The sequence below is a fragment of the Ranitomeya variabilis genome, chromosome 5, assembly GCF_051348905.1.
Source record: "Ranitomeya variabilis isolate aRanVar5 chromosome 5, aRanVar5.hap1, whole genome shotgun sequence".
Classification (NCBI taxonomy): domain Eukaryota; kingdom Metazoa; phylum Chordata; class Amphibia; order Anura; family Dendrobatidae; genus Ranitomeya; species Ranitomeya variabilis.
The window spans coordinates 681,587,858-681,615,158 of NC_135236.1; the positions used below are offsets into that span (position 1 = coordinate 681,587,858).

At 49.0% G+C, this 27,301-nt stretch overlaps 2 protein-coding genes across 6 annotated transcripts; both read right to left on the bottom strand.

The window, feature by feature from the left end:
* Positions 1-374: 374 nt before the first annotated feature.
* Positions 375-27,243, bottom strand: BORCS5 (BLOC-1 related complex subunit 5). Of its 5 annotated transcripts, none has more exons than XM_077267136.1 (6): positions 27,144-27,243; positions 8,533-8,686; positions 4,422-4,505; positions 4,178-4,321; positions 786-943; positions 375-705 (listed from the first exon to the last, which is right to left on the bottom strand). In XM_077267136.1, exons 3-6 carry the CDS (start codon positions 4,477-4,479, stop codon positions 487-489), a joined length of 579 nt encoding a protein of 192 aa, XP_077123251.1. In that variant the 5' UTR covers positions 4,480-4,505; positions 8,533-8,686; positions 27,144-27,243; the 3' UTR covers positions 375-486. The 5 variants fall into 5 exon arrangements, with proteins under 5 accessions (XP_077123251.1, XP_077123250.1, XP_077123252.1 ...); XM_077267135.1 differs by having other exon boundaries at positions 27,116-27,239; XM_077267137.1 differs by lacking the exons at positions 8,533-8,686; positions 27,144-27,243 and adding an exon at positions 27,116-27,139.
* Positions 6,944-8,526, bottom strand: B3GALT6 (beta-1,3-galactosyltransferase 6). Its single transcript, XM_077267132.1, has one exon. The coding sequence runs from the start codon at positions 8,489-8,491 to the stop codon at positions 7,484-7,486; it is 1,008 nt and encodes a 335-aa protein (XP_077123247.1). The 5' UTR covers positions 8,492-8,526; the 3' UTR covers positions 6,944-7,483.
* Positions 27,244-27,301: the final 58 nt, after the last annotated feature.

Sequence of the window (27,301 nt, forward strand, 5' to 3'; positions counted from 1 at the left end):
TATAACTACTATAATACTGCTCCTATATACAAGAATATAACTACTATAATACTGCTCCTATGTACAAGAATATAACTACTATAATACTGCCCCTATGTACAAGAATATAACTACTATAATAATGCCCCTATGTACAAGAATATAACTACTATAATACTGCTCCTATATACAAGAATATAACTACTATAATACTGCTCCTATGTACAAGAATATAACTACTATAATACTGCCCCCTATGTACAAGAATATAACTACTATAATACTGCCCCTATGTACAATAATATAACTACTATAATACTGCCCCTATGTACAAGTCCTTATCTTATAATGCCGCCTCCTGGTGCACTGGACAGTGAGGAGACGACACATGGGTGTTCTATAATAAATATTGTATTTGCGGTTTGATGCCGGCTGCCAGCTCTGCGCTGTATGTGAAGTCCATGGGTTGGAGCCGGTGGTCTCAGCGGGGGATGGCGGCACAGGCCGTCAGTGCTCCGGCGTCATACAGAAGGGCTCCAGCCGCTCGCTCTCCGGCAGCATGGCGTTGAGCTTCTCCATCAGCGGCACGGTCTGGTCGATGCCCATCTGCACGCGCCGTAGGATGGCCGACATCTCGTTCACCTTCTGGATCTGCTCGGCGTACTTGGCGAAGCGTTTCTGCCGCTCCTGCATGTAGCTGTACAGCGCGTCCACCGAGGCGTCCGTCTGCAGGGACAGAAGGCCACAGTCGGGGTGGTGGGCGCAGCACAGGGGGCACATGGGCCCAGCTGCTGCGCACCTCTTACCTCCTTGATTCGCTTCACCAGGGCGTTCTGGTCAAAAGCCACGGCCTCAGCGCACTGGTGCAGGTGGTCCTGGTACCGGACGCACAGCTGCAGGACCTGGGGGGAGTCCAGTCTTTCCAGCCGGACATTGGTGGGGGAGGTCTGACCGCTCAAGAGACCTGGAGGGAGCAGAGAGAACATGAGAGCACAGCAATCTACTGCTCCCTGTTATCAGCCATTCCAGATAGCGGGAGGTCTGCAGTGTAAAGCATGGCGGAGACGGAGCAGCAGCCTGCGATGAGAACGCAGATTTCACATCAGCACATTCTCTGGAGCTGCTGATCGTGGCCAGATAGAGGAGAGCTGCAGTGGAAAGCATGGGGGAGAGACAGCCGACCTTGGGCCTCTAGTGTAGATTCTGCCTCCAATAACAATGCAGTCACCATAGCTTTGATTAATAGAGAAGAACTGCAGTGTAAATCATGGGCAGAGCTTTCAAGGGTAGGGACAAGCCGAGGCAATACAGAGATATTATCAGCTGTGTAGGTTAGCATGTGCTATTGCTCTCTGTTATCAGCCATTTCTGGATGGCGTGAAGCCTTCTATACGGGCCGATAGTAGCTGCTGCTCTTATTACGCTCCAGGACTATTATAAGCTGCAGACTTTATAGCTAGTGGCAATTTGTAGAGCTCTGCTGCCCCCTGGTGCTCACAGGCTGGCATTACAGCGGATGGAAAACCCAGGGAATCCTAAAGCAGTAAAGCAGAGGCTGGACCCCGGCAGGAATAAGTCATTCTGGTCTCTGACTCCCCCTTTACCAGGGAAAATAAAGGGATTATCCGCAACAAAGTGACACATTACACAAAACGCATGAGGACCCCAAAGATATTTATCAGGCAGGGCCAGTGTAGAAAATAATTTAATTTAATTAGATCATAATGGGAACTTGAAAAAACAGTGGTGAACATAAATTCCCTTAAAAAACCAAATTTTATTGCTTTTTATCTATGGCATCTGGTATCTGACATATATGACGGGGCTCCTGATGAACCGCACAATATCTGGCTAAGTGTCTTCCATCTTTACTATATGTATTACGGGCGCCTCTTGTATGATTACTGACGTTGCGGGCCCCATCTATGGGCATAATCTAGACTGTTAGAGAATCTGTTCAGCCAGGTTTTGGATAGTATAGTATTTTATGGGCACTTTCTTTCTCTCTCTTTGTTTATTGATACTGGTTGATGCCATATTGATACCTGTATATGGCGAATCTGGCAGCATACCCATTGTTACTGAATAGCAATTGGCAATCATGTTGATGCCAGGATTGTAACCATACATGATTGCATTATTTGTCCTGCTTTGGTCTTTTTGCTAATTTTGATTATATTCAGTTTTTCTGATTTTTTTGTGAACATCTTTTTGCTTTTTTCATTTCTGTTCTTTTATCATTGTTTTCCCACCTTTATATGAGGGTGAGATAGGGCAGTGAGGGGGAGTCCACGTTGAGTGGGGGGCGACAAAAAAGTGTTATCTAGGGTGCCAACCTCCACAGCACGGCAGGTGACAGACAGGATATTGCAGGGTATGTGCTAGTCGGGGTCACTTTTAGCTATTTTTGGCAGAGTCTTTTTTCTGCTAGGAGAACACTGGGATGGTGCAATTTTAAATAGTTATTTAATAAAATTTGGTTTTTTAAGGGAATTTATGTTCACCAGGGCCAGTATAGAAAGCTCAGATCCTCTGTCTGCGAGAGTACAGCACACAGAGGTGTGATCGGGCCCCGTGCAAGAGACGCAGTGATAGGGCCACATCTGCTGTACATGGACGACATCCGGGGGAAAAAAATAAAAAATATAGCCCTGCAGGGGGCAGCGAGGACTAGATGGAAGCAGCGGAGGAGGGGGGACAGAGGTAGAGGAGAAGCAGCGGGCGAGGGGGGCAAAGGTAGAGGAGAAGCAGAGGACGAGGGGGGACAGAGGTAGAGGAGAAGCAGCGGACGAGGGGGCAGAGGTAGAGGAGAAGCAGCGGACGAGGGGGGACAGAGGTAGAGGAGAAGCAGCGGACGAGGGGGGACAGAGGTAGAGGAGAAGCAGCGGACGAGGGGGGACAGAGGTAGAGGAGAAGCAGCGGACGAGGGGGGACAGAGGTAGAGGAGAAGCAGCGGACGAGGGGGGACAGAGGTAGAGGAGAAGCAGCGGACGAGGGGGGACAGAGGTAGAGGAGAAGCAGCGGACGAGGGGGCAGAGGTAGAGGAGAAGCAGCGGAGGAGGGGGGCAGAGGTAGAGGAGAAGCAGCGGACGAGGGGGGACAGAGGTAGAGGAGAAGCAGCGGAGGAGGGGGCAGAGGTAGAGGAGAAGCAGAGGACGAGGGGGGACAGAGGTAGAGGAGAAGCAGAGGACGAGGGGGGACAGAGGTAGAGGAGAAGCAGCAGAGGAGGGGGGCAGAGGTAGAGGAGAAGCAGAGGACGAGGGGGGACAGAGGTAGAGGAGAAGCAGCGGACGAAGGGGGACAGAGGTAGAGGAGAAGCAGCGGACGAGGGGGGACAGAGGTAGAGGAGAAGCAGCAGAGGAGGGGGGCAGAGGTAGAGGAGAAGCAGAGGACGAGGGGGGACAGAGGTAGAGGAGAAGCAGCGGACGAGGGGGGACAGAGGTAGAGGAGAAGCAGCGGACGAGGGGGGACAGAGGTAGAGGAGAAGCAGCGGAGGAGGGGGCAGAGGTAGAGGAGAAGCAGCGGAGGAGGGGGGCAGAGGTAGAGGAGAAGCAGCGGAGGAGGGGGGCAGAGGTAGAGGAGAAGCAGCGGAGGAGGGGGGGCAGAGGTAGAGGAGAAGCAGCGGAGGAGGGGGGGCAGAGGTAGAGGAGAAGCAGCGGAGGAGGGGGGCAGAGGTAGAGGAGAAGCAGCGGAGGAGGGGGACAGAGGTAGAGGAGAAGCAGCGGAGGAGGGGGGGCAGAGGTAGAGGAGAAGCAGCGGAGGAGGGGGGCAGAGGTAGAGGAGAAGCAGCGGAGGAGGGGGGCAGAGGTAGAGGAGAAGCAGCGGAGGAGGGGGCAGAGCAGCTTCTTTCTCCTTCGGCTGTGTGCACGGTATGGCGGCTCTGGGTGCACGGTATGGCGGCTCTGGGCGCACGGTATGGCGGCTCTGGGTGCACGGTATGGCGGCTCTGGGCGCACGGTATGGCGGCTCTGGGCGCACGGTATGGCGGCTCTGGGCGCACGGTATGGCGGCTCTGGGCGCACGGTATGGCGGCTCTGGGCGCACGGTATGGCGGCTCTGGGCGCACGGTATGGCGGCTCTGGGCGCACGGTATGGCGGCTCTGGGCGCACGGTATGGCGGCTCTGGGCGCACGGTATGGCGGCTCTGGGCGCACGGTATGGCGGCTCTGGGCGCACGGTATGGCGGCGCAGCACTGACCTTTCAGGAGGGGCTGGAACGTGGGGATCTCCTGCAGCTTGATGACCTCGGGGTCTTTGCTCACGTTGCGGGGGGTCTGGGTGCCGGCGGCCACCACCACGATGTCGTCCATTCTGGCTCGGTGTTTGGCCGGGGAAGGATTCGCTGTGAGGAGAAGAGGAGACGTGAAGCTCTGCGGACACACGGGGCTCCGCACGGACGCCCTGCCTGCTGACGGACAGCGGAACACGGAGAACCCACTCACCGGAGGAGCCGCCGTCTCCATGCCTCCCGTCCGCCTCAGAGCTCTGCTCCGCCCCCATGACTCCTGACGGTGAGAGGCCTCAGACTGCAACATAAGGAGGGAGAATATGGAGGGATCAACTAGATCAGAAAGTGCTGGTGAAGGGGATCTGCGGGTGACGCACTGTGGGGGGGTCTCACACTCTCCGGTCTCTTCTATTCCCGCTCCCCGACATCACACTGACATCCCATCATCACCGGACATGTTGCCACAGTAACAGCCGTCACTTCCGCCTTCCGGGCGGCCTCTATGTATACATCCGGGGTAAACTCCGCCCACTAGTGACGCCAGAGTAACCCTGTGTGTGCTGGAGAGAACCGAGATATCAGCGTCTATAATGTCACCGCCCCCTATAATAACACTATAATGTCACTGCCCCCTATAATAACGCTATAATGTCACTGCCCCCTATAATAACACTATAATGTCACTGCCCCCTATAATAACACTATAATGTCACTGCCCCCTATAATAACGCTATGTCACCGCCCCCTATAACGTCACTGCCCCCTATAATAGCGCTATAACGTCACCGCCCCCTATAATAGCGCTATAACGTCACCGCCCCCTATAATAACGCTATGTCATCGCCCCCTATAACACTATAATGTCACCGCCCCCTATAATAGCGCTATAACGTCACCGCCCCCTATAATAGCGCTATAACGTCACCGCCCCCTATAATAACGCTATGTCATCGCCCCCTATAACACTATAATGTCACCGCCCCCTATAATAACACTGACACTGCCCCCTATAATAATGCTATAACGTCACTGCCCCCTATAATAACACTATGTCACTGCCCCCCCATAATAACTGTCGTTGCCCCCTATAACACTGACACTGCCCCTATAAGGTCAGTGCCCCCTATAACACTATGTCACTGTCTCCCCTATAATAACGCTATAACGTCACCGCCCCCTATAACATCACCGCCCCCTTATAACACTGTCACCGCCCCCTATAACGCTATGTCACCGCCCCCTATAACGCTGTCACTGCCCCCCTATAATTACACTATAATGTCACTGCCCCCCCCATAATAACTCGTTGCCCCCTATAATAACACTGACACTGCCCCCCTATAATAACACTATAAAGTCACTACCCCCATGACAATATAATGTCACTGCTCCCCTATAACACTACTAGATGGTGGCCCGATTCTAACGCATCGGGTATTCTAGAATATGCATGTCCACGTAGTATATTGCCCAGTCACGTTGTATATTGCCCAGCCACGTAGTATATTGCCCATAGTATATTGCCCAGTCACGTAGTATATTGCCCAGCCACGTAGTATATTGCACAGACACGTAGTATATTGCCCATAGTATATTGCCCAGTCACGTAGTATATTGCACAGACACGTAGTATATTGCCCAGTGACGTAGTATATTGCCCAGTGACGTAGTATATTGCCCAGCCACGTAGTATATTGCCCAGTTACGTAGTATATTGCCCAGTGACGTAGTATATTGCACAGACACGTAGTATATTGCCCAGTGACGTAGTATATTGCACAGCCACGTAGTATATTGCCCAGCCACGTAGTATATTGCCCAGCCACGTAGTATATTGCCCAGCCACGTAGTATATTGCCCAGTGACGTAGTATATTGCCCAGCCACGTAGTATATTGCCCAGTTACGTAGTATATTGCCCAGTGACGTAGTATATTGCACAGACACGTAGTATGTTGCCCAGTCACGTAGTATATTGCCCAGTGACGTAGTATATTGCCCAGCCACGTAGTATATTGCCCAGTGACGTAGTATATTGCCCAGTCACGTAGTATATTGCCCAGTGACGTAGTATATTGCCCAGTGACGTAGTATATTGCACAGACACGTAGTATATTGCCCAGCCATGTAGGATTTCCATGAAAGACAGAGGCCGCGACCAATGAATATCCAAGACAGACGGAAGTGACCCTTAGACAATTATATAGTAGATAATGTCACTGCCCCCTATAATAACACTATAAAGTCACTGCCCCCATAATAACTGTCGTTGCCCCCTATAATAACACTGACACTGCCCCTATAAGGTCACTGCCCCCTATAACACTATGTCACTGTCTCCCCTATAACACTATAAAGTCACTGCCCCCCTATAACAACACTATAATGGCATGGCCCCCCTATAGTTCCTGTATCCTGATGTTTGGTCGCTCATTGTCTTTTGCCCCCGGGTAATATCGGCCCCCCATGCTCCTCACCCTGGACAGATGGAGCTCCGCACGGCTTCTTGTCCTTCCCCTCGCACATAGGCTCCGCTCATCCCCCAGAGAAGGACCCCGAGAGAGGAACATAAGGCATATACTGAGGTACAATGTCCCCGGACTCCAGCTTCTTGTTCCTCAGGGGCGGGGACAAGGTAGCCACACCCACTTATTTCCCCCATCACCTAAATAGCAGTTATATGTAATGTGTCAGAGGGCGACTGTGGGGCGGAGGACGAGGACATCACAACGGGAACTTCTCTATTTACACTGAACACTTTATTTCATCACATAGTAAAACACGAGGGAGGAGAAGAGACGGTCAGCGAGCTCCTGGGTGACGCCGACTAACCCCTTCAGGGGGTGACGTTTTCAGGGTAACACTTGAGGTCCATGATGTTCTATTTTATGGGGTGAAATGTGACCTAAACCCCCCAAACAACAGCTTGTACATCCCTGTGCTGAGCATGCGCGCTCCTGTGCTCTGAGCATGCGCGCTCCTGTGCTCTGAGCATGCGCGCTCCTGTGCTCTGAGCATGCGCGCTCCTGTGCTCTGAGCATGCGCGCTCCTGTGCTCTGAGCATGCGCGCTCCTGTGCTCTGAGCATGCGCGCTCCTGTGCTCTGAGCATGCGCGACAACGGCAGAGGCAGGATCAATGTGGGACACGGGCAGTCTCTCTGTATATACAGACTATGGGGGGTCCTCGCCTCGGACATTTCCACAAAGGAGGATCCTGGAAGACCTCCTCCGGGACCCTCGTCTTATGTAATGGGGGCCGTCCACGTCCGGCGGGGGCTCAGGGGATGCCGTCCTTCCTCTGGCAGCACTGTGATGGCGGCACGCCCCAGTCGTAGATGTAGGACAGCCGCAGCTTGAGCTCCTGGCGGCACAGCCTCCCGTCGGCGGCCAGGCTCTGGTGCTTCTCCAGCATGTCCTCGATGCTCTGCTTGTGGGTGACCACGTACTTATTATTGCAGCCCCTGGACTTGTACTCAGTATCAAACCGGGGGTCGTGGACCCTCCGGACGTCCAGCGGGGCCAGCCAGGCCCCCAGAGACACGTCCTCGCTCTGCCAGTGCGCCAGGTAGTCCTTGGTGAGGCTCAGGTATCGGACCAGGTCCCAGGAGAGGACGTAGCCTCCGCCCAGGGCGTAGGGCAGGTAGTAGTCGCACAGCACCCACGAGCTTTCCCTCCATTTCCCCAGAGACTTGACCCGGCCGCGGCCCGAGAAGAAGCCCCAGTAATAGCGCCGGGGCTCCTGAGCCTTCAGCTCCTCCAGTAGGACGTCCAGGCGGGCGAACGTGTCGTCATCGGCCTTCATCACGAACTTGTAGTCCACGTGGCGGTCCAGCCACGAGTACATGAGCAGCAGCTTGGCCGTCAGGTTCTCGTACGAGTCCCGGAGGTCGGGGAGGAGCAGCAGGTCGCCGTATCTCCGCTGCTCCATCTCCACCGACGCCGCCTCTTCCTCACTGAGCCCCGCGCTCCCGATAACGAAGCGGCACCACAGCGCCCCCCGGTGCGAGGAGACCGCGGACAGCCAGGTGCTGCGGATGATGCTGCGCCGCTCCGTGTACTTGGGCCCGCTGGCGATTAGGACTGCCAGGAACGTGGAGACGCTCTTCTCCAGAACTTGGGGTACATGATGGCGGAAAGGGGGTCCCTGCTGCTGCGGGAGACCCTGCGGAGGTCTCAGGCTCTCGGACGTACACTTAGCGAGGTACAGGAGTACGATGGCGAAACAGGACAAGGCGGTGAAACCCAGCGCCGTCTTATGGCGGCACAGCAGCCGCAGAAGGTTCATGGCTGCACTCCTCAGTACAGCAGGTCACATGTTCAACGTACAAGTGGGCGGAGCTTCAGTTTGGCACAATCCGCCAGTGTCCATGAATGAAGGAGCCGCCGCGTCTCAGTCAGACGTCACTTTGTGGACGGGACCCTCGATGCCGATCTTCATCTGCAGGTGTTAGGAGCGGCGGGCGGACGTCACAGCGCCACCCTGCAAAGCAAAGACACGATTGTGGGCAAAGGAGCAACATCCAGGAACAAGACGGGAAACACCGGCGATAACGGGACGGCGGCGATAACGGGACGGGATGGCGGCAATAACGGGACGGCGGCGATAACGGGACGGGATGGCGGCAATAACGGGACGGCAGCAATTACGGGACGGGATGGCGGCAATAACGGGACGGCGGCGATAACGGGACGGCGGCGATAACGGGACGGGATGGCGGCAATAACGGGACGGCGGCGATAACGGGACGGGATGGCGGCAATAACGGGACGGCAGCAATTACGGGACGGGATGGCGGCAATAACGGGATGGCGGCGATAACGGGACGGCAGCAATTACGGGACGGGACGGCGGCAATAACGGGACGGCAGCAATTACGGGACGGGACGGCGGCAATAACGGGACGGCGGCAATAACGGGACGGCGGCGATAACGGGACGGTGGCGATAACGGGACGGTGGCGATAACGGGACGGTGGCGATAACGGGACGGGATGGCGGCGATAACGGGACGGCGGCGATAACGGGACGGCGGCGATAACGGGACGGGATGGCGGCAATAACGGGACGGCAGCAATTACGGGACGGGATGGCGGCAATAACGGGATGGCAGCGATAACGGGACGGCAGCAATTACGGGACGGGATGGCGGCAATAACGGGACGGCAGCAATTACGGGACGGGACGGCGGCAATAACGGGACGGCGGCGATAACGGGACGGTGGCGATAACGGGACGGTGGCGATAACGGGACGGTGGCGATAACGGGACGGGATGGCGGCAATAACGGGACGACGGCGATAACGGGACGGCGGCGATAACGGGACGGGATGGCGGCAATAACGGGACGACGGCGATAACGGGACGGGATGGCGGCAATAACGGGACGACGGCGATAACGGGACGGCGGCGATAACGGGACGGGATGGCGGCAATAACGGGACGACGGCGATAACGGGACGGGATGGCGGCAATAACGGGACGACGGCGATAACGGGACGGCGGCGATAACGGGACGGGATGGCGGCAATAACGGGACGACGGCGATAACGGGACGGGATGGCGGCAATAACGGGACGGTGGCGATAACGGGACGGTGGCGATAACGGGACGGGATGGCGGCAATAACGGGACGACGGCGATAACGGGACGGCGGCGATAACGGGATGGGATGGCGGCAATAACGGGACGACGGCGATAACGGGACGGTGGCGATAACGGGACGGTGGCGATAACGGGACGGGATGGCGGCAATAACGGGACAACGGCGATAACGGGACGGCGGCGATAACGGGACGGTGGCGATAACGGGACGGCGGCGATAAAGGGAATGGCGGCGATAACGGGACGGTGGTGATAACAGCAGCATTTACGGGATGGCGGTGATAACGGGACAACAGCAGCATTAACGGGAAGTGACAGCGGCTCTGAAAGCAGCTCCTCAACCCCTTAATGCTGCAGCCAATCTCCGGGATTTATAGTCTCCGCTGTGACCGCGGCCTGGAAATCGCTCAGTAACAAAAATAAATATTTATACTGCTAAAATAGTAACAAAAAAAGGTGACTGATGGCCGGTGGGTCCCAGAAATGAAGGGTTAAAAATAACCATTCTAAAGCTCCAGTCGCCCGTCCTCAGTGAGGAGACGTCGGTGAGCACAGGTGACCCCTGCAGCCAATCACTGAGCTCCTCCCCTCCGCCGCAGCGATCACCGGTCCGCATGGGCGGCTCCTCACTGGGCAGGTGTTCTGAAATTTGTCGGCATGTCGTAGATAGTAGGGATGGGCGAGGCTACGGAGTCACGTGGCGCAAACTGACCAATCACGGCCAAGCAACAGCTGAAGATGCAGGGTGGAGAGAAGAGGAGCTCTGGGCGGGGCTCTGGGCGGCAACATGCCTGAAAATTTCAGGGACGGGCGTGATTATGGCACCTGGGGGCCTGGTTAAAACCACAATAGTGAGGGAGGGGGCGTGACAAAGGGAGGGGGGCGTTACTATGCTCAGAAATTTCAGGGCGTCTTCATTTCTGCAAAGGGGGGTGATTAAAGCAGCGGGGAGTGACTACATGCCGAGAAGGGGAGTGACTACATGCCGAGAAGGGGAGTGTATCCATGCCCAGAAATTTCACCAGAGGGACGATGCTGAAGTTGGTTTCTTATTCGTTCAGTTTCTTATTCGGCTATTTTTTATTTTCTGTTTTTTTTCAGGTTTTTCAATAAAAATAAACCATTCTAAGTATATAATATTATGCGGTCATGTGCCCTCTTGTGAATACACTTAAAAACAGATAAAAATATTAGAAGGCTGGCACAAAAATGGGCATCAAAGTGGGCACTGAGGTATGGTATTAAAGGTGTTAAATGGCTTTGTGCCACTGATCTGACACCTGACTTGCATACCTTGTGATGCCACACAGCAAGTTCCTGTCAATCCAGCCTGGCACAAATGGGTTCTGGGCATCAGAACTGGCATCAAAGTGGGCAGAGAACCAATTTTCACACATGCGAATAAGTAACAGCTATTTTTAAGGGGTTAAATGCCTTTGTGCTACTTATTAAACACCTGATTAACATACCTACTGATGCCCCACATGAAATGCATGTCACTCCAGCCTGGCACAAATGTGTTCTGGGCATCAAAACTGGCATCAAATGGGGCAAATCGCCCATTTTCACTGATTTGAATAAGTAACAGCTATTTTTAAGGGGTTAAATGCCTTTGTGCCACTAATCTAACACCTGATTAACATACCTAATGATGCCCCACATGAAATCCATGTCACTCCAGCCTGGCACAAATGTGTTCTGGGCATCAAAACTGGCATCAAATGGGGCAAATCGCCCATTTTCACTGATTTGAATAAGTAACAGCTATTTTTAAGGGGTTAAATGCCTTTGTGCCACTAATCTAACACCTGATTTACATACCTACTGATGCCCCACATCAAAGTCAAATCACTTCAGCCTGGCACAAATGGGTTCTGGGCATCAAAACTGGCATCAAAGGGGGCAAATCGCCCATTTTCACAGATTTGAATAAGTAACAGCTATTTTTAAGGGGTTAAATAGCTTTGTGCCACTGATCTAACACCTGATTTACATAACTACTGATGCCCCACATGAAATCCAAGTCACTGCAGCCTGGCACAAATCGGTTCGGGGCATCAAAACTGGCATCAAAGTGGGCAAATCGCCCATTTTCACAGATTTGAATAAGTAACTGATGTTTTTAAGGGGTTAATTGCCTTTGGGCCACTGATCTGACACTTAAAATACACAGAAAGTGATGCCCTGCATCAAACCCAGGTCCCTTCAGCCTGGCCCAAATGGGTTTTGGGCACCAGAATTGGCATCAAAGTCGGCAAACAGCCCATTTTCACAGATTTGAATAAGCAACTGGTGTTTTCAAGGGGTTAAATGACTTTGGGCCACTGATCTGACACTTAAAATACACAGACAGTGATGCCCTGCATCAAACCCAGGTCCCTTCAGCCTGGCCCAAATGGGTACTGGGCATCAGAACTGGCATCAAAGTGGGCAAACAGCCCATTTTCACATATTTGCATAAGTAAGTGATTTTTTAAGAGGTTAAATGCCTTTGGGCCACTGATCTGACACCATTATTACATGCATTTTGATGCCCTGCATGAAATTCATGTCACTTTAGCTTTTCCCAAATGGGTTCTGGCCGTGAGAATTGGCATCAAAGTTGGCATTGATTTGAATGATTTGAATAAGTAACTGAATTTTAAGGGGTTAAATGACCTTGGCCACTGATCTCACACCACTATGACATACACAGGCTGGAGACACACGAGCGATTTACACACTAGGAAAGTCTGACGAGTGCAATGCAAGTGTCATGTGAGTGTCAGGCGGTTTTTGTGCGAGTACAATCTGACTTCTCACACCTAGCATCCGATCTACATCCGACTGCAGTGCGATTTTAACATGAGATTTTACATACAGAAATGTTATTAATCATTTACACATAGTTTTAAAACGTAATATTCTTCAAAATGTATATACCGTATATATTCTAGAAAGATAGATTAAAAGCCGGCAAATGATCAGCCACGTACATTTTAATCAGAGTGACAGGTTAGATTACGATAGAATAGAGATATACACATAGAATAAATGTGTGGAGTGTGTGTGTGTATACATATATACAGTATATATATACTGTATATATATATATATATATATATATATATATATATATATATATATATATTATAACGCTGATAGCGTCACTCTGTCCAAAGCCTTTATAGACTGCGCAAGCGCGACGCGTCTGCACAGTCTGGATCCCACAGTGTGACGCATCCGGGGACGAGGATTGTGGCCCAGGAGATCGCGGTATGAGTAAGCACTGAACGCATACCGCTATCTCCAACGGAGAAGCAGAGACGCACCAGGAGGGTGAGTATGAAGGGGGAGGGTGAGCCATGCTATATTCACCTGTCCCCGTTCCACCGCCGGGTCTTCCGCATCCTCTGGCTGTGACGTTCAGGTCATAGGGCGCGATGACGTGGTCAGTGCGCGCCCCCTGCCTCAACAGTCACAGCCAGAGGACACGGATGACAGAGTGGCGCGCGGCGGTGGAACAGGGACAGGTGAATATCGCAAGTGCCGGGTGTGACGGGGCATGCGACAGAGCAGGAAGAGACACCACGCCAGTAATCAATCCAATAAAATTTATCGGAACAGGGAACTGGGACAACACAAATCAAAGTAATTCTGCAGCGTCCGTAATTAGTCTACAATGAGTCCACACAAAGGGAGCAGATCCGGGGGCGCCACCTGGCAATCCGAAGCCAGGGAAAAGAAAAATAATCCTGGGATGGGTTTACTGGATCCAGCAGATGAGGGACACAACACCATTCCACGTGGCAGCTTTTAATCCTCCACACACGGGCACCAGGATCTCGCCTCAGCATACGATCCCAGCCCTTCGCAAGTCACCACACAATTGAATCAGCCAACACATGAGTCTATTGTTCTGTGTCCTGGGATCCATCCCTCCATGAGGGAAAGCTCCCCCTTCTGGTTGTTGACTCAAGCCTGATTACATAGCAGTCCAGGGACACAGGCCGGGGGAGGGACACGCTGTTACACCGGGGGCCTTAGCCAGCGGCGACTCCAGCACCTGACCCCCATAGTGCGCTGGTGTTCCCGCCTGCTTAGGCACTCGGCGCCCAGCGACGAGAGGTGAGTCTGTCATTTTTTTTTTTGAAATCGCAGCATCAGCATACGGGGCATATTATGCTATGGAGCATCTTATGGGGGCCATCAACGATGGGAGCAGCACATGACAGAATGGGGGCGCAGAATGGGTGCAGCACATGACAGAATGGGGGCACAGGATGGGAGCAGCACATGACAGAATGGGGGCACAGGATGGGAGCAGCACATGACAGAATGGGGGCGCAGAATGGTTGCAGCACATGACAGAATGGGGGCGCAGGATGGGAGCAGCACATTACAGAATGGGGCGCAGGATGGGAGCAGCACATGACAGAATGGGGGCACAGGATGGGAGCAGCACATGACAGAATGGGGGCGCAGAATGGTTGCAGCACATGACAGAATGGGGGCGCAGGATGGGAGCAGCACATTACAGAATGGGGGCGCAGAATGGGAGCAGCACATGACAGGATGGGGCGCAGGATGAAAGCAGCACATGACAGGATGGGGGCGCAGGATGGGAGCAGCACATGACAGGATGAGGGCACAGGAAAAGAGTAGCACATGACAAGATGGAGGCGCACAAAACAGGATGAGGGCACAGGATGGGGCTGCACATGACAGGAAGGGGGCGCAGGATGGGAGCAGCGTATGACAGGATGGGGGTGCAAGATGGTAGCAGCACATGACAAGATTAGGGGGCAGGATGGAAGAGGCGCATACCAGGATGGAGACCATATACCAATACAAATGCTCGCCACCCGGGCGTAGAACAGGTTCAATAGCTAGTGGGTGTGTGTATATATATATATATATAACGCCAAGAAGACCAAAAACGAACGGCACTGTCTGTGAAACGAGGTTATCCAAAAATTTCGGGTTCAGGTATTAATGAATAATAGTCCTAGCATCAGCCATGCATCAAGATCATAGGTGCTCTTCTGAAAATACACGAAAATCCATGACCATATGCAAGAAGAAAGAGAAGGCACTCACCGATCTAAAATTCCCAACTTTATTTCATCTTCATGTTAACAAAATACTGACCCGTGGAAGCGCAAGCACAAACGGCCGTCGTCTATCCCTGCTCACAAGAACTCCGCTCCTCACTCCCCCGGCCATGGAATTTTTTTAACATTAAGATGAAATAAAGTTGGGAAATTTAGATCGGTGAGTGCCTTCTCTTTCTTCTTGCATATGGTTATATATATATATATATATATATATATATATATATATATATATATATATATATATATATATATATATATATATATATATATATACACACTGTATATATATAGTCTTTATATTGCAGAGAGAGATACATAGAAGAATAGCCGGTAATTCATTTGTCAGCCTCTCTAAAATCACTGCTGGAGCCGACAGGATAGAAGACATGGTTTACATACACTAAGTAGATGCAGAATAGTTAGATATGTACTGTATATGTCAGTGATCAATACAATTAGTATAGTGTGTGTGCAAATTAGAGGACATGTATGTAATTAATAAAAGATTATTTTGGGGGGAAAAAATGTTGCGGGCTCCCGCATAATTTTCCAATCCAGAGAGGGAAAGCCAGCGACTGGAGGCCAATGTTTATAGCCTAAGAAGGGGTTAATACCCATGGATCTCCCCAGGCTATGAATATGAGCCCACAGCTGTATTTTTAGTGTTTACTGGCTATTAAAATAGGGTAGCCCCCAAAAATGACATGGGGTACCCTTATAATTAAATTCCAGAAAAAGCTATGCAGACAGCTGCGGGCTGATATTCATAGCCTAGGAAGGGGCCATGGATATTGACCCCTCATGGCTACAAACACTAGCTCTCAGCCTCCCCAGAAATGTCACATTTTTAAGATTCACCAATTTCAGCACTTAGCCTCTCTCTTCCCGCTGCCCTGTATCGGTGGTATATGGGGTAATAGTTTGGGGGTTGATGTGACCTTTATATTGTAAGGTCACATCAAGCCCGGCTTAGTAATGGAGAAGTGTCAAGAAGACACCTATCCATTGCTAATCCTATAGTTGTTACAGGTTCAATAAAGACGCAGCCAGGATAAAGTCTTTTAATGAAATAAAACACTAAACACAGTTTTTCATCCTTATTATCCAGCTAATACATACAACGCCCTTGTTCTCCTGTAATTAAAAAAAACAAAAACAAAAACCCAACAATATACCATACCTGTCAGTCGTTCTGTCCCACGCAGTAATCAATATCTGGGGAAAATACAGTTTGCAACTAGGAGCGGTGCTGAAATGCAACCGCCATGGCTGCAAACTACTGGGGAATGAGGAGATGCTGCCAGTGCAGCTACAGAGACTAGTGCTGATGTCACATAGTCTGCCCTCCCTTCCGGCTTGAACTGCAATGAACTCTGCAGCGTGGGAAAATGAACTGGCATTTTCCCACGCTCCAGAGTTCAGCGCGGGTCAGGCAAGCAGGGAGGGTAGACGCAGTGACTTCACCGCTAGTCACTGAGGCTGCGCTGGCAGCATCTCCTCATTCCCCAGTAGTTTGCAGCTGGGCTGGTAGCATCTTAGTACAGTCCTGGTTGCAAACTGTATTTTCCCCAGATATGGATTACTGCGTGGGACAGAACAACGGACAGGTATATTGTTGTTTTTTTTTTTATTCATTACAGGAGATCTATAGGATTAGTAATGGATAGCTGTCTTATTGACACCTCTCCATTACTAAGCCGGGCTTGATGTGACCTTACAATTCAAAGGTCACATCAACCACCCAACTATTACCCCATTGCCACCGCTACAGGGCAGTGGGAAGAGAGAGGCTAAGTGCCATAATTGCCATAAATCATGCAGCTGCGTCAACAAAAACTAAATCTCTGAGCAGTCACAAATACTCGGAGATTTCCCGAGCAACAAGTATATTCGCTCATCACTATTAACTACCTGCAAAAAACACTTGATGAACTTTCGATAGTAGTTTGCAAACCCCAAGAAGCGTTGCAAATAGTGATGAGCGAGTATACTCGTTGCTCGGGCTTTCCCGAGCACGCTCGGGTGGTCTCCCGAGTATTTGTGACTGCTCAGAGATTTAGTTTTTGTTGATGCAGCTGCATAATGTATGGCTGCTAGCCAGCCTGAGTACATGTGGGGGTTGCCTGTTTGCCAGGGAATCCCCACATGTAATCAAGCTGTCTAGTAGCTGTAAATCATGCAGCTGCGGCAAGGAAAACTAAATCTCTGATCAGACATAAATACTTGGAGACCACCCGAGTGTGCTCGGGAAAACCCAAGTAACGAGTATACTCGCTCATCACTAGTTGCAAACCCTTCAAGTCACGGGGCTGAACCCAATCACTAATAGCCTGCACCTTCTTGGGATCCATGTGAAACCCCTCATTGGAAACAATCAAACCCAAAAATGATAACTCCTGTACAAAAAATTAACATTTCAAATTTTGAAAAAAGTAGTTTTTCCCTGAGTCTATGAAGGACAGTACGCAAATAGTGAAAATGGGTTTCACTGTCAGGGGAGTAAACCAAGATGTCATCAAGGTAAATAATCGCAAAGTGACCGATCAGATCAGCAAACACAATATTAATAAAATTTTGAAAAATGGCCAGGGGTGTTTGTTAGCCCGAAGGACGTAAAAAGATTCTCAAAAAGAACTTCTCACGTGAGAAACGCCGTCTTCCACTCGTCTCCCTCTCAAACACTTATCCAATTATAGGCTCCCCACAAATCCAACTTTGAAAATCATTTGGCCCCAGACAACTGGTTACACAAGTCAGGAATGAGAGGAAGTGGGTAAGTGTTTCTCACAGTGATTTTGTTGAGTTCTCGAAAGTCGAGGCAAGGACTCAAACCACCATCTTTTTTCTTTACAAAGAAAAAGCCAGCTGCCATAGGAGAAACATAAGGGCAGATATGCCCCTTACGAAGACTCTCGGCAATATACTCCTTCATGGCCAGCCGCTCAGGACAAGACAGATTAAATTGATGGCACAATTAAAAGATGGATGTGGCGGTAGAACCTCAGCCTCGCTTTCAGAGAACACGTCTTCAAAGACCTTCAGATACTCCGGAATAGCTTCCAGACCGACAGACAACACAGATACACACTTCAAGGACTTAGATAAGGACCATTGAACAATTTCCTCAGTAACCCAGTTAATAACAGGGTTTTGATGCTGTAACCAAGGCATTCCCGACACCAACCCACTATATTTGCCCACTTTTATGCTAATTCTGGTGCCCAGAACCCATTTGGGCTAGGCTGGAGGGACCTGGGTTTGATGCAGGGCATCGCTATTTGTGTATTTTAAGTGTCAGATCAGTGGCCCAAAGCCATTTAACCCCTTAAAAACAGCAGGTCCCTATTAAAATCTGTTAAAATTGGCTGTTTGCCCAGTTTGATGACAGTTCTGATGCCCAGAACTAATTAGGGCCAGGCTGAAAAGACCTGGTTTTATTGTGGGGCTTCCTGTTCTATATGTATGCACTCTGGTATCAGTGGCACAAAGGAATTTAACCCCTTAAAAACACCACTTACTTATTCAAATCTGTGAAAATGGGCTGTTTGCCCACTTTGATGCCAGTTCTGGTGCCCAGAACCCATTTGGGCCAGGCTGGAGAGACCTGGGTTTGATGCAGGGCATTACTTCCTGTGTATTTTAAGTGTCAGATCAGTGGACCAAAGGCATTTAACCCCTTAAAAACATCAGTTACTTATTCAAATCTGTGAAAATGGGCTGTTTGCCCACTTTGATGCCAGTTCTGGTGCCCAGAACCCATTTGGGCCAGGCTGAAGGGACCTGGGTTTGATGCAGGGCATCACTGTCTGTGTATTTTAAGTGTCAGATCAGTGGCCCAAAGGCATTTAACCCCTTAAAAACATCAGTTACTTATTCAAATCTGTGAAAATGGGCTGTTTGCCCCATTTGATGCCAGTTCTGATGCCCAGAACCCATTTGTGCCAGGCTGGAGTGACATGGATTTCATGTGGGGCATCATTAGGTATGTTAATCAGGTGTTAGATTAGTGGCACAAAGGCATTTAACCTCTCAAAAATAGCTGTTACTTATTCAAATCTGTGAAAATGGGCGATTTGCCCACTTTGATGCCAGTTCTGATGCCCAGAACCCATTTGTGCCAGGCTGGAGTGACATGTATTTCATGTGGGGCATCAGTAGGTATGTAAATCAGGTGTTAGATCAGTGGCACAAAGGCATTTAACCCCTTAAAAATAGCTGTTACTTATTCAAATCTGTGAAAATGTGCAATTTGCCCACTTTGATGCCAGTTCTGATGCCCCGAACCCATTTGTGCCAGGCTGGAGTGACATGGATTTCATGTGGGGCATCAGTAAATATGTAAATCAGGTGTTTAATAAGTAGCACAAAGGCATTTAACCCCTTAAAAATAGCTGTTACTTATTCGCATGTGTGAAAATTGGTTCTCTGCCCACTTTGATGCCAGTTCTGATGCCCAGAACCCATTTGTGCCAGGCTGGATTGACAGGAACTTGCTGTGTGGCATCACAAGGTATGCAAGTCAGGTGTCAGATCAGTGGCACAAAGCCATTTAACACCTTTAATACCATACCTCAGTGCCCACTTTGATGCCCATTTTTGTGCCAGCCTTCTAATATTTTTATCTGTTTTTAAGTGTATTCACAAGAGGGCACATGACCGCATAATATTATATACTTACAATGGTTTATTTTTATTGAAAAACCTGAAAAAAAACAGAAAATAAAAAATAGCCGAATAAGAAACTGAACGAATAAGAAACCAACTTTAGTCCATGAGCCAAGAACCAAATTTGACGATATCGGTACCAAGCGGAGTGACTAATTCTCTTTGGTATTTTTAGGTAGATGCATGTCTGTAGTTTATTTTTTGATATGATAGCCCTTACATATACGTAGCTTATTAACCCCTTCAGCCCTAGGCCTATTTGTACCCAAGTGCCTAAGCCAATCTGACCTGTGCCACTTCATGGGCTAATAACTTTGGAACGCTTTCACCTATCCAAGCCATTCTGAGATTGTTTTCTCGTGACATATTGTACTTCACGTCAGTGCTAAATGGGAGTCAATATATTTTACCTTTCTATATAAAAAAATGCTAAATATTCGGAAATTTTGGAAAAATCGGCAATTTTTTAACTTTGAAATTCTCTGCTTTTTACAAAAATACTGATACCCCCCATAATAGTTATTAATTTACACTCCCCACATGTTTACTTCATATTGGCATCATTTTGAAAATGAAACCTTATTGTTTTACGACGTAATAGGGCTTATAGTTTTATGCGCAATTTTTCACATTTACAGCAAAACCCACTTTTCAAAGGACCAAGTCACTTCTGAAGTCACTTTAAGGGGCTTACATAACAGAAACCACCCATAAATTACCCCATTTTGCAAACTACACCCCTCAAGCTGTTCAAAACTCATTTTTAAAAACTGTTAACCCTTTAGGTGTTCCACAGGAATTTTAGCATGAGCCAAGAACCAAATATGACGATATCGGTACCACCCGGAGTGACTAGATGTAGTATTTGTAACAAAATTTAATCCAAGTTATGTAAATACACACTGAACATGTCATGTGCATATATATATATATATATATATATATATATATATATATATATATATATATATATATGTTACTCCATAATATCTTCAACATCGGACTCTGAATCTGACTGTTGTTCTACTGGCTCGTCTTCAGTACCCTTGTTCTGGCATGTCTGTAATCTGCACATGTCTGTGCACTTCAGGCCATTGCTGAGGCAAGTACACTGAGGAAGTTCACATGACCGCACACACTTGCAGGACAGTAGCTGTATAATAGCTTCTGGTGCTGGTGCCCCTTGCATCCACTTGACAACAAGCTTTCCGTCGTTATCTATCATCCAACCGCAGTCTGTTGGGTTTGCAACCCATGGCTGGCTCTGCAGACTTCTCCTCCAGATCGCAGCCTGGTAGTTTGCACGCAGTGCATGCATGAAAAGGCAGTCCTGGCAAGGAGGGAGTTGACTTGACTCTACCACTCCACGTCTGGCACAGAACAGCTGATAACGGAGCCTGTTTACCTCAGTTGTTTGGGTAGTTGGCAGGTACATGTGGCAGGTGATTTCCTGTAACTTCTCAAAAAGTTCGGTAGACACTTCCCATGAACGACCAACTTCCTGAAAGGCATCCTGGTATGTCTTGTTCATCTTCAACTGCTTGAGTGTCGTCATCTTCCCACGGCCAGCGAATGCACTGACGGTGTCACAGCCTGTAAATGCATGCATACCAATCAATGAATCACATACGCTGCCTCCCAATGTTCGGCTCAGAGTGGTGATATCCAGGAATCTTGTCCGGTTCTGTGTACCGCATTTCTGGAACAGGTGGGATGGGATTTTGTGGCACATGCCCAGACACAGGACCATGACATCAGTATCCTCCGAAGTGATGATGACCGACTTGTAACCAGATTCTGCTGCATGAAGAGCATGGAGAAGGAGGCGTGTGTCTGCTTCTTCTTGATTTGACTTAAGGTCAGCAGCCTCTTCCCACTGTTCTTTGGTGATCTTAAAGCAGAGCTGCTCACATGTGACATACAGCTCCTTCTCCTCAAGCTTCTCCCTGTGGTGTTTCGCCTTCCATTCTTCTACCAGAAACTTTATGAGACTTGCCTTGTTGGAGGAACTACTTAGAAGCTTTTTCCACTGCTGGATGTTGTGCCCATGTTGAATGTTCTTGAAATGGATCCCTGTGCCTTCATATCTGTTGACTCTTTCTGTATCTTTGATGGATGTCTCCTTGTAGACGTCAAAGACAATATCAATGCGCTTGCTCTTAGCACCCTCATGGATAGCGCGACTCATTGCTGTGCCTGCTAGCTGGCCAAATGTTGCATTGTTTCCCTTCAGTTTCTGAACCAGGCTCATCCCATCAATGATGGTTGCAGAGGGCTCGGGGATCACTTCTGCAGGACGAGCATTCCTCTCCAACTCCCTTGCGAGGGCAGCCTTGTTGGTCTTGCGGATAGACCCATCACCATTGGCAAGTGCCCATGGCAATGGACCCAGGGGATGAGTCAAGACATCACTCATTTGTAGCTTTCTGTTCTCAGCTACAAGTATCATCTGGCCAAATAGGTTTCTGTCAGCCTTCAAAATTACCTCCTTGCCAAGACCTTGTCTGCGTGTCTTCATTTGGATGTTAGAGAACGTTTTAAGTTTGTTCTTCGTCATCTTGTCATGAAACAATGTAGTTGGCTTATCGGTACCCAAACGCTCATCCTTGAATGTTTGATATGCATCCTCTCCTATACTGTATGCCCCTTGAAGGTCTTTGGCTACATCTGGTGGTGCTACAGTCGCTGTTGACAAACTGATAAGTTCACCATTATGCTCTTTGTTGAAGGGGTTCACCCAACCTGTCTCCAGCAGTTGAACGAAAGATTGGACATCGGCTTCATCTCTTCTAATCCTAGACACCTGTAGGTCTGAATGGCTGAAGTCAGTATATTGTTGGCCTACCAGGGCCCTCAGCTGCCTCAAGTACATACTGCGGTACTCTGATGTCAGGTAGAACCTGGAAACAGCTCCAACTTTGAGGCTGAAGCCTTTTGTGCCCCCTGGTGTCTGGGTGTCTTTGTTGATTGTCTCTTCAATGGTCTGGTCCACAGGAATTCGTCCAAAAGGATTCTTGCTACCGATCTGGACCGAAAAGCCACCTTGCATGAAGTATTCATGGACCTCTGGGTGTTCTATGGGCAGCCGAGACATTGTGGCATAGTAATAGGTTAGGTATTGGGCATAGTTGACCTTGTCATAGGCAAAACACCATGGTATCATCTGTCGGATTGCTCCTAGGTGAAGCATCCAGTTGCCTTCTCTTGAAGCTCGAACCAGGGCCAGCATGGTCTCGACCATGTCCAAGTATGACATCCAGAATGCTGAGAGTTGTTCATTTCTGAGGGTCTCAAGATAAACTTGAAAGAGCCTCAGGGTAAGTGTGCAAGATTCATTATCCAAGAGCTTTTCGAAGGATCCCTGCGACACACTGATGCGAAAGTTTGTGATGTTCTTCAGTGTTTCATCCAGATGGTGAAGGTCCCTTGCATGGTTTTCTTCTAGCCATGGAAGGAAGTTTTTCCATGCAAGCCTCATAAGTGCTTCATAGACCAGCTTGTGTAGTCTCACTGCTCTGTTGTACCTCCGGCCGTCCATCACTCCAGACACTGATCCTTCAGCGATTACACCGGATTCAACACACAGATCTCTAAGGCCTGCATCCTGAAATCTGTTCCCTATGATAGAGAGGAGATTACAGATTGTGTGGAAGACACCCATTCTAATTATAATGTTCTTGAACTTCTCCTGTTTCCAGATAACCTCGGCAGCTTTGGCATAGAGTGCTTGATCAAACACACACACAATTCTGTTAAGCTTCAGGGTCTGCATGATGGCATGTGTTTGCTCCAAGACTTCATTCACAGTGGACATGGCTGTTGCAGGAGCATTGATAGTGGGCAGGTAGCTTACAGTGTCCTGGGCCACTACAATGTCGCTGCGGATTTTTATGTTGAACCCAGTCCAACTGCTGGTGGTCTGATCCTCATGGTCTGACATTCTAGCCAGAAGCCAGATATGGTTTTTGGTTTTTGAATCCTGGACCTCCTTGGTAGTGTTAACATTCGAAGTCTCAATCCTGGGTGGCTCTCCCCGCTGCCCAACATTGTATATCGGTAGCATTAATTCTGTCAGAGTTATGCTTCTTTTCTTCGACTTGGTTACATCTGGCAGGACTTTCTTTGTCACAGAGCATGCAACATTGGACTGAACAGCAATGCCATTGACTCTATGAGATGTACCTGCTCCACTTAGTGTCTCCTCAAGTCTGTCAATGTTATCCCAGGCCAGGGTTGTGAACACACCTGGGTAGATACTTGCTGGCATTGGGATGTCATCCTTTGAACATTCCAACTTCTGGATACAAAGGGCTGTATCGATCTCCTCAGCCATTGAATATGACACACAGTGGCCAAGACGATTCAGAGTTCGAATCAGTTCTGTATTGCCGGTCAAAGACTTAACTGCAAAGGATAGCAGTACGTGCTTTGGTGGCTTTGTCTTTCCATTGGTAACAGCAAAAACCAAGTCACTGCCGAAGGATGTGGCAAGACGTTGAGCTCTTTCACAGGTAGTTTGGCACTCACAATCTCCTGTAAGCAGGGTTTGCAGGAATTGAGTGACTAATGCAGGAACGACATTCTGATCTGTATTGGGAGGCCATGGCTGACTCACATCTTGCTTCTTGATCTCATTCCTTAGCTGCATTGCTGCTTTGGTTACGATATCTCCAGAGTTAGCAGCTCTTGCTTCTTGCAGATCTTTTGTCATGCTGTGTACTTGCCGGACAAGGTCGTCCATTGATAGGCTACATGGATAGACTAGAAGCTTACCTTTCTCATCTGAGAGAAAGCGGAGTGATTCCCCAATCTCTGTTTCAAGTTTTCGTCGAACATGTTTCTTTGTCGATGGTTTCAGTTGGATGATACCACGGGATATCATTAATCTCTCAAGCCTAGATGTGAGGTTTATCATAGGCAGTACTTCTGGGTTTGGGAACAATTTAGTCCTTATATACAAGAAGAGTTCTTCAAGGGCCTCTTTCTCTGCCTCTTCGTAGCGTACTTCCTCGCTTTCGACCTGATTTTCAGCTGCACTAGACCTACAGGCCACTTGGGAATCATCTTTTGTGAATAGTTTGTAGCACGACTTGTGGTAGTGCCCCTCTGCAGCAACAAGGTCTCTGCTAAGTAAACCAAGTATTCTCTGTGTGCCTTTCCTTATCGCTGCTCTGCGGATCGTCTCATCTGCTCGTAGCTCAACACACTGGACAATTGGCTCCCTTGTTTGTTTTCCTTTTAGGTACTTGCTTGACTTCTCACAGAAGATACATACTTTGGCATACACCCTGCTATCACTGGGGGCACCCCTCGGTAGCTTCCTCATGGAGATTTTGCTTGCTGTTTCGACATTGACACCCTTGCCAAGGATAGAATCCAGTGACTTCTTCATTGTAAAGATACTACGACATTTACGGTGATATTGTATGTGTGGTATTTCTCCTTCTTCAAGGCCCTTAGCTGCTACCAGGACTGATTCATGCTGCCTGATCTCTGCAGCCCTAAGCAATGTTTTCCAGGAGTCCAAATCCTTAAGGGACGCCAGATCATCGCTGTCATCATTAGAGCAGTGTATGATACAGTCGATCCGTGATTTCTTCCTTGCTGGTACTTCCATCATGCCGTTAGATAGTCAGTAAACACCTGCAAACACAAAGAAAAACATTAAAATTTTATTTACCGTATTTCCTGGCGTATAAGACGACTTTTTAGCCATGAAAAACATGGCTCCAAGAGGGCGGTTGTCTTATACGCCGAATACAGCCGCCGGGGGGAAAGGCCGCCGCGCAGGGAAGGAGGAGGCAGGGGCCCACCTTCATGAGGCGCTCGTTCTTAGAGCTGGGAGCGCTGGTGCTAGGTGACTGTTCCCCCTCTCTCCACAAGTTCCTTACCAGCAGCAGCACACAGTACAGGACTACAGGACCTGTGGTGATGTCACGGCCATGTGATCAGTCACAAGCCTGGGAGGTGTCAGCCTCTACAGAGGGAGATAGGAGCTCTGCAGAGAAGACCGGAGAGTCCTGTTCAGCACAGAACGTGTATGTGTCAGTGTGTGTGCGTGTGTTGGGGCACCTCAGGGTGTCTTCAAATGTGACATAGCCCCCTAGATTTCTTCCAGTAAAATTTGCACTCCAAAAGTCATTTGGCGCTCCTTCCCTTCCGAGGCCTGCCGTTCCCCAATACTGCAGTGTACGACAACATATCGGGTGTTGTTGTGTTCGGGAGAGATTGGTGAACAAATAGTGGGGTGCATTTTTTGCTGGTACACCTCTTAAAAATAAAAAAATGAGCCTAAAATGACACCTTCATGTAAAAAATGCACTTTTTCCATTTTCTCAACCAAGTGTTTCCAACTACTGTGAAACACTGGTTGGGTCAAAGTGGTCACTATACCCCCTAAAAGATTCCTTGGGGGTGTAGTTTCCAAAATAGGGTCACTTTTTGGGGTTTCCACTGTGGGGGTACCTCAGGCAGCCTTCAAATGTGACATGGCCCCCTAGATTTCTTCCAGTGAATCCGCCACCCAAAAACCACATAGCGCTCCTTCCGTGTTGAGCTGTGCTGTGTGCCCATACTTTAGTTTACGAGTACATGTGGGGTGTTTCTATAAACTGCAGAATTAGGGTAACCAAGTTTGGGTTTGCCGTTAACCCTTGCTAGGTTGCAGGTAAAATTGGATTACAATGTAATATCTGGAAAAAAAATGAAATTTTGAAATTTCGCCTTCATTCTGCTAAAATTCCTGTGGAACACCTAAAGGGTTAACAGTTTTTAAAAATGAGTTTTGAACAGCTTGAGGGGTGTAGTTTGCAAAATGGGGTAATTTATGGGTGGTTTCTGTTATGTAAGCCCCTTAAAGTGACTTCAGAAGTGACTTGGTCCTTTGAAAAGTGGGTTTTGCTGTAAATGTGAAAAATTGCGCATAAAACTATAAGCCCTATTACGTCGTAAAACAATAAGGTTTCATTTTCAAAATGATGCCAATATGAAGTAAACATGTGGGGAGTGTAAATTAATAACTATTATGGGGGGTATCAGTATTTTTGTAAAAAGCAGAGAATTTCAAAGTTAAAAAATTGCCGATTTTTCCAAAATTTCCGAATATTTAGCATTTTTTTATATAGAAAGGTAAAATATATTGACTCCCATTTAGCACTGACGTGAAGTACAATATGTCACGAGAAAACAATCTCAGAATGGCTTGGATAGGTGAAAGCGTTCCAAAGTTATTAGCCCATGAAGTGGCACAGGTCAGATTGGCTTAGGCACTTGGGTACAAATAGGCCTAGGGCTGAAGGGGTTAATAAGCTACGTATATGTAAGGGCTATCATATCAAAAAATAAACTACAGACATGCATCTACCTAAAAATAGATTGCGGCACGTGACTCCGTAGCCTCGCCCATCCCTACTATCTACGACATGCCGACAATTTTCAGAACACCGGAGCCTGAAATCCCCCCTCCCCCGCTATACGGCAGAGCAGCGCTATAGGGAGGGCGGTAACGACAGACATGTCCCAGCACCCGGCACTACGGTCACACTCACCCTCCGGGGCGGACGCGGCGGCTCTTACCGAGGATCTGTACAGAAGGAATAGAGCGCCGAAACCTGCAACGGCCGCCCACGTCACAGCGTCCTACATCTCCGTGCGCATGCGCTAATAAGGGGCAGGGCTATCCTGTAAAGGGCGGGCAGGCAGGAAAGTGTGCGCATGCGTTCTGTGATAGGCGG